We start from the raw sequence: 7,795 nt of genomic DNA, 5'->3' as shown, positions 1-7,795 counted from the left end.
TCAGTCATATGATTCTTTAAAATGGGCTTAACAATTTTCATGTGCATGTTTCTTTGTTTTCTTTGTCTCTGCCAAAGAGACTGGACGACGAAGGTTTTCACTCCGGAGCATCGGTCTCAACTCAACCCTACCCGATACGTTTCCGTAGCGTAAGGGGGAGTGAACTTTGACCTCCATTACTAGCCAGGTGCATGACCTCATACCAGACTGTAGCCCAGTAAGGAGGAGCAGGCCAGACAAAAGCTGTTGTGTTTTTGTTGCTAGCTTGCACTTTTTGTTTACAAAAGTCCTAGCATTCAGTTTTCCCCATCGGAGACACTCTGACTCCAAAGAGAAAAATCTGAGTGGCCTAGTAAAAGTCTAGACTTAAATTCAATACATGTATTTTAGTATGACATTTAACACACACACACACACATTGAAAAACCTTAAAACGTTGCTATAAAACGGAGTGGGCCAAAATCCCCAGCTTAGGGTGATGTTAAAGATAAATGGGCAATTATCAAATTTGATGTCCAGAGTGGGACAACTAGTTTAGGAGGAAATTAATTTTTCCCACAGAACCTGGTGGCTTTGGGTGTTTTTATTTATTTATTTATTTATTTATTTGTTCATGTTAGCTTTATCCCAAAATTAACATTTGTTTAGCCTAACTTTAAGTGAGACAAATAAAGGAAAATCACAAGAGATCTGTAAGCAGTAAACACCTTACAGCACCGACCCATTTCCTGACAGACCATAAATAAATTCTTGTTTACAGGTTAAGGAGCGACTCATGCTATTGTGTAAAATGTCTGGTGTTTCTTGTTTGTCTGAGCACACTGAAGGAAAGAGACACTTACGTAATTCAAACAACTCAGCAGCAGAGTCCATACAAGGAAGTAGGCGGAAATAAATGTGTGTTCACAGCGTACCATGACTGATTTGGTTTGGCTCCAGACGAGAGGAGAGCCAGTTCAGATGGATGATGCCTTGGTTGGGTGGAATGAGGCCAGGGACGTGCTTGATGAGCAGGTGAAGCTTGAAATTAATGAAATGCTGGCACTCAGAATGGTAATCAGAAGATCACTTCTTCCTCAGGAACCTAAAACCAAGACTTTCCCTCAATAATATTTCCTGGAATCCTCCCAAAAAGTAAAAAAATAAAGAATTCTTATGTGGTAGAATCAATCGGAGCTACAAAACAACATTAGTCATATATTTAGGAGAGTTTTAGAAACCTGGCTCAAAATTGTTTCTTTTCCTACTGAACATCTATACAAGTTGTATTATCTATATAGATAATGCAACTAAATATCTTGAAATAGGTTGAGTAGCTAATGTGGATGTGGAAAAAACTTGATATTCAAATATTCAGTTTTAGAATTCTGCAATTTCTTTCCAGTTGTTGGACTTTGCACAGAGCCAGATAGGACCTTCTATAAAGCCTGTGTGGTTCTTCATGAAAGAACGACAGAATCTCTGAAAGCTGTTTGGCTGCTGCATTTCTCCAACATGGTTCACAGGCAAAATTCGTCATCATCATCTTGGACCACGTGCTGCGTCATCTTCCCATTCAACAGACGATCAGTGTGATAGATTCCTGGACTCTTGGAGATAAAATCAACTCTTCTTCTGCTCCAGCTAACATCTGGGCTGAGCCAGTCTGGAATCTCACAGCCACTTCCTTCCTTCTCCTCCATCATCCAGAGATCCTGGAGATCATTAGGAGAATGAAGTCCACAAGGTGTGAACTCGACCCCTTTTCCACTGCCCTGGTTAAGGCACACGTTCCAGTATCGCTCCATTGATCACCTCTACAACCAACCAGTCCCTCCAGTCTGGATGTGTTCCATCCCTACTCAAAAATGTCAGTGAAGTCATGACTAAAAAACAATCCACCCGAAACCCAGGAATCCTCACTGACTTCAGAGCTGTGGCTCTAGACATTTCTTTTTGAAGTTTCAGGTTGTTGCCACATAAATACATCACCATCTGAAACCACAGCAGCTGTCTCTATCTGGGTTCAGGTCTGCACATTCAGGAGAAACACCTTTGACCAGAGTAAACCTAAATTGCTCTGGGTATTAAGTTTTTTTTTCTATCACTTTCACTTATAAGGTTAAGGATTTCATATCTAATGGACTTTGAGCACTCCATTTCCCAGAAGTCAGCAGACATTCAGTAATTAATATATTTTCCCCACATTACAGTTCTTGTTCTACAATCATAAAAAGTAAGTACACCCATTTAATATATTTTTACTCATTAAACCTATTATTTTAAGCTTGTACTGTTTTAGTGTTTAGACCTCCATTAAGCAGTGTCACTTTTCCTGTTTTTAACTGATGTGCTGCACCTGTTATAGTCTAATGATCATCTTCACCTCTTTTTCTTCCACTCCTCAACATGCAACCTGCTCCTCTATTTATACTTTAACAAGTAGACAAACGGAACTTTATCATGAATTTTGGATTGCTCTTTGTATGTATTGCAGGAATATTAAATGCGCCACAGAAGTCCAATCCTGACCGAAACATCAAGAGAGAAATTTTGACACAGCCTGAATTTTGGGTCGGACTTTTGCTGCGGATCTAAATTCTAGCAAAACATGTATCTTTAAATGAGTAATATGATAAAGCATTTAAAGATTAAACCCTCTTTATTACATGCTGCATTTATGATTTGTTAAAACAATCAGAGGGATTAAGGCTGAAAAAGAAGACAAGCCACCCTGTTCTAAATTAAATAAATTAGTTTTCTAAAGCTGTTGCGTGAGGTAAGTGCCAGTTAGCTGACTACTTTGTATAATTACTCTGATTGGGCAAGTACCTAAATGAAGTAAGTGTACTTGGTCTGGAAAGAAACTGGTATTGGGACTTAACACATAACGTGTGTGTGCCAAATTTTTCTAATGTCAATCTACTCTGTCAAATAGAGATGTGAAAAAAAACTTTGAATGTTGGATAGTCTTAAAAAGAGAGACTTATTTTTAAAGAGAAGAAGGTGACTCCTCAGGGGAAAATCCACCAGGCCTTTTCCTTCTTTTAAGAATAATGGTGATTTGCAGTTCCACCTCTGTCACTGCAACATTTCTTCTGACTTCCTTCTGATTTTCTGATGAACATAGGCACTGTTAACAGAATTTTAGAAAATACCATCTCTCTAACACTTTGGATAACCTTAAAAATGGATTCCCTCTTCCTGTTGCAGCTGCAGTCAGATTTCTCTGAGCTGATTGTATTTTTACTCTGTTGGACCTTAGGCAGGACTGGGAGATGCCAGGAGGCACCACACACAGACGGGCATCCGGTTCTCCTCTAGGTTCTAGGTTTATCATTATCAACATTCTGAAGAGCAACAATGCAGCTCACTCATGATTTTACCTGAAATGGACGGAAGTTTCCCAAACCTCTGCTGACAAATTGTGCTGTGAACCTCTTTTATGTAACCTTGGTAAAAAATAAATAACAGACACTAAACGCTGCTGGTCATTTGAAATCTCTGCCAGCAGGCTGAACTGCTCTTAAATAACAACAAAACTCTTTCAATTTGGGGCTTTTCTGAGATAAATCAGACTCTGATGGAGGTTTGTCAGTCTTCAGCCCCCCAATATCATATAGTTCAGTGTGGAGAGGGTTTGGACGAGACAGTAGAGAAAAGATTGGAGAAAAAAGAGTTTGATCCATAGACTCGTCCAATAAGAATAAATTCTACAAGTTAATGACCCACGGAAAGAATCCTGCAGGGTTTTGTACACTTTAATTCTCTGGTTAATGGAATATGACATTGATTTAGGATGACCACACCTTAACTGTATGTGCTCCAAGAAGAATAGAAAACTTGGCCAGACCAACTGCTCTTTAGCTTTAGATGTTGCAAATCATTTTGATGAGTTTCCAATAGTAAAACGGTTTAGGATTTTTACTTTTTCAAGAATTAACTTTTTATCTTTTTACAATGTTATTGAACCCTTTGACATTTCGGGAGATTATTTTAAAATCATATCAACAAAGAGACTTTTTTTGTAATGTGCTGGGTAACAAATCATTTCCAGGGGCAGAAAAACAAATGTTTACTTCTTCATAATTTTATGTTTACTGAATAATGACATCATCACACCAACAGGTGAAACTCATTATCCTAATCAAGACAGTGAGGCCTTTTAATGGTGTTGCATTTGCTGCTATAGGACATTTGAGCACCAGACAGGACAACTACACTCACTGTTACTCAGACAAAATCAGGCTAAGATTTTTTGGTTGAATGTCCAGTAATGTTAACGTGCATCTTTGTGTCCAGCCTGGATTATCACCCCGGCAGAGACTGGACCATTTTACTGTTAGCATTCTTTCACAGATTCCATGCAATGTTTCTTTGTAGCTGTTCTTGTTTTCATTTAGAAAAGGCAGTGAGTAAGGAAAGATACTGAAAAATAGAAGTTTTTACATTTTACTTTAATGACCAATAAGTATATTACAACTAAATAACTTTCTCATGATTAAATATATAATATGTATGTACATGAGCAAAAAAAACCTCAATGTTTTCTTTACCAATATATATTTCTACAGAAATAACAGTTACACGGTTCCCACTTTATCTGTCGTCATCAGTTTGTAATGTTCCTGATCATGCCAGTCTTCATATGTGCCGAGTCAGCAGGCGGGGGAACTGCTTCCTAACTTAGTGAAACAATCCGTTGTCTAACATTCTGTGAAACAACCAATGATGTGGCAGACATCCTTTCCCCATTCCTGTCTTTCTCCGTTTCTGCAAACGGGAACACATCTCTGGTCAGTCGTGTCAGCAAGCATGGCATCTCTTTCTTCCCGTCATACTTCCTCCCTTTGGCCTCGAAGGTGTAGGCAACCCTGTGAGAGAGTCGGGTCATCAGCTTAGTCAGCTCCAGGTTAGAGTGACCCTGCTCTTCCAATAATGAGCAGAACGACTGCAGGAAGACTGATCCAGTGAGGTTCATGAACGCACCATAACCTGATGGAAAAGACAAAAGATTTATAAACTGATTTATTTATGTTTATGTACAATTTATGTCAGATTTCACTTTTAATAGACATCACTGGTGTTTCTAAGTTGCTTCTTTAAGTTGCCAGTCTAACTGGTTATTCACCTGGTGATGTCGCAAACATCACAGCCGTATCCACGGGAACAGAAAGGTAGGGTGGGAATCTGCTGACTGATGAATCAACCTCCACTCCATCATCTAGAGCGCCTCCTCGGCACGCCTGCAAGGGTGGAATGGAGATGCATCAAACCAACCGAGAAAACATCAGTGTGAGAAAAGTTGAAGTCTTCTGTAATTTGTTTTCAAATGAAATCGTCACTGTTGTGCTGTTTGTGTGTCACTAAGAATAAAGGCATACCTGTATGAGGAACAGTTTGGTCTTTTTCTCCATGCATTCATTATCAAAGTACGTGAAGACACGAGACAGTCGGACAGGTTTCCCATCTGATCCGAACACGCAGCCCTCCTCCCCGTGAGACGACAGGACAGCCAGGAAGCAGTCCTTCACAGGCCGCCTGCTTTCTGAGGCGACGCAAACACCCAACATTACAGACATTACTGTCAGTGACTAAGGGAGTAGGTTAAGCAACAAGCATCATGTGATTGTACACAATGTTAAAAATATTAGGAATGTGTGCAGTCAATGCACCTTTCAGTATAACAGTCATTGAACTGTGTTTAATCATGGGAGTGTTGACAGAGAAACAGGCACCAGGTGTTCCTGCACTCCTCTTTCATTTATCTCAATCAGTCATTTTAGCATAAACTTTTATCTATTAGTGATAAAAAAGCAATAAACGCAGCATGAACACTGAGGCTTTCCTCTGTCTAGATGATATGTGTCTAATGATGCTTCATTTTCTGATTCAGTGTTACATAATCCCAACTGGAAAACTTGCTTTTCAATAATGTATTATTATTGTTTATTTGTTTTTTAATCGCTCATCAAAATCAAATATTCTCTGATTCAGCTGTTATAGGTGACATGTTATACATTAGTCCTGAAGTTTTTGTCTGGTTTGATTTTTTTCAATAAGTTGCAAAAAAGAAGACTTTGATTAAAACATTCTAAATAATCTGTGGAAACCTCCTTTTTACTGCCGAGGCTATTAGATACGACGTTAAGAAGGTTTAATGGAAAACCGACAGATCAACACATTTCACAGTTATTCAGTTATTTTAGACTGGAGCTCACTAATGCAAAGCTTTTTCCAGAATATGTGGAGCTTTGAGCTTCGGAACCTTTAAGTTCAGCTCTAGCTGACCTTTGAAGGGATGGAACCAAGCAGAGTGGTCGTTCTCCATGGCTCAGACAGCTTCATCAACACATTTCATTTTCTATATAAGCAGCTTAGAAAAAATTAGAAGACCACTTGCTAACACAATACAAGACTTTTTTAGCTCATTTTGGAGATCCTGTCATGGGAATCATCAGTCAATGGATAATTGAAACTGAAACTAGGTTTGTAAGGTCCTTCAGGAAAACTGTCTGTGAGCTTTGGTATTGGTCTAACAAAATCTGATGACATCCTTTTTCTTGTTACAGTAAAAAATTAACATGGATCCAAATAAGAAGAAAAACAAAGAGCGCCCATTTGCTCTCTCCAGAGTTAAAAGAATCCTTCTGGAGATGAATGAATGAATGAATCTGACAGCTCAGAAGTTGACATTGATCTGTTACCTTCAGAGAACAGGTTGTAGATTTCCTTGCTGCTCGGGTCCATGTGAAGTTCCACCTTGTAGCCCAGTTTAGTGAGGATGCGGTGAAGCTTCTTAGCATCACGGTTGGCCCCAGACCTCTTTTCTAAGGGAACCCCAGAGTCAAAGGTTGCTACAGACACCAACACGGCTCTGTTGCACTCCTCTGGTCCGTCCATGACTCCTTTCACACTGACATGTAGTTCATGTGAACCTCTATCAGCTTTGATGTGTGCAGTATCTCTGTTAGACTTTGAGTCTGTGCATCATTCTCCATTCAAACTAGAGCTAAGCTATAAATCCATAACCACGCCTGTTTGATAATACACCTGGTTACCTTGTAGGCTGAGTTGTGAAGTCACATGATTTGAAATTCCATTGTTGCAACATTTACTCTTCCGGAAAGCGATTTTCTTCTTCCCACAGTTGTAATAAATGCTGGGAAGCAGATTACTGCTTGTTGCATCTGATTAACATTCATTTAGTCCCAATCTGTGATCAAAATTGTCGCTTTTAGAGCAACGGTTTTGAGAACGACCATTCAGGTGTTTACGCCTGAAGCTTCATTCAGGCGTAAAGGTTCTGATCTGTCAGAACGTCAGCAATCAGTTTTGAGTGGAATACTGATGTTGACGGCAAAATGAAACAGAGGAATCTCATTGTTCCAGAACCTCGGTGTCTTTTCTCACACAGTGAGGCTGAAAAAATAGCACATCAAATTTCTTTTCCATTGTATCCTAAAGGACTCACAGTTCTGAAAGGGTTTCCTTCCTGATAAAGTTCATAGTTATTGTTCTGGTGGTTGTACTGCTCCTGGATGAATCTGGGGGCCTCCCGTGGCCCCGAGACTGTGGTCCTGGTCAATATGTCCCAGGGTTCTGGTTCAGTGTGTGTGCTGGCCTCTGCCTGGACCTGGCTCAGGGGCCTTTGATGCATTTGTGGACCTTGGGGCATCTTAAGCTGGCGGAGAGGTTTCTACCATCCCACTGCAGATGCTCTCTGCTTTAAGGAGTACATTATGGTTCTGTAGGTTCATTTATGAATACATTGGAATATGCATAGAAGCTGGCTATGTCACTCTTTTTTTTTTTT

At 39.7% G+C, this 7,795-nt stretch overlaps 1 protein-coding gene across 1 annotated transcript; it reads right to left on the bottom strand.

Annotated features, from left to right (window-relative positions):
* Window positions 1-4,415: 4,415 nt before the first annotated feature.
* Window positions 4,416-7,144, bottom strand: LOC114150095 (caspase-3-like). The gene is made up of 4 exons (XM_028026305.1): window positions 6,687-7,144; window positions 5,364-5,527; window positions 5,111-5,225; window positions 4,416-4,974 (listed from the first exon to the last, which is right to left on the bottom strand). Exons 1-4 carry the CDS (start codon window positions 6,880-6,882, stop codon window positions 4,661-4,663), a joined length of 789 nt encoding a protein of 262 aa, XP_027882106.1. The 5' UTR covers window positions 6,883-7,144; the 3' UTR covers window positions 4,416-4,660.
* Between the last annotated feature and the right edge of the window lie 651 nt (window positions 7,145-7,795).

The sequence above is a fragment of the Xiphophorus couchianus genome, chromosome 8 (genome assembly GCF_001444195.1).
Source record: "Xiphophorus couchianus chromosome 8, X_couchianus-1.0, whole genome shotgun sequence".
Taxonomy (NCBI): Eukaryota; Metazoa; Chordata; class Actinopteri; order Cyprinodontiformes; family Poeciliidae; genus Xiphophorus; species Xiphophorus couchianus.
Note: the sequence above shows the minus strand (reverse complement) of the source record. Positions and strands in the feature narration are given on the sequence as shown.

Bases quoted from the DNA above. Each gene is read 5' to 3' on its own strand.
- LOC114150095 (XM_028026305.1), bottom strand. From the start codon at position 6,882: ATGGACGGACCAGAGGAGTGCAACAGAGCCGTGTTGGTGTCTGTAGCA. The intron at 5,528-6,686 runs GTAACAGATCAA...GCGTCGCCTCAG, and splicing joins CTACAACCTGTTCTCTGAAG to AAAGCAGGCGGCCTGTGAAG. The intron at 4,975-5,110 runs GTGAATAACCAG...CTTTTCCATCAG, and splicing joins GATGTTTGCGACATCACCAG to GTTATGGTGCGTTCATGAAC.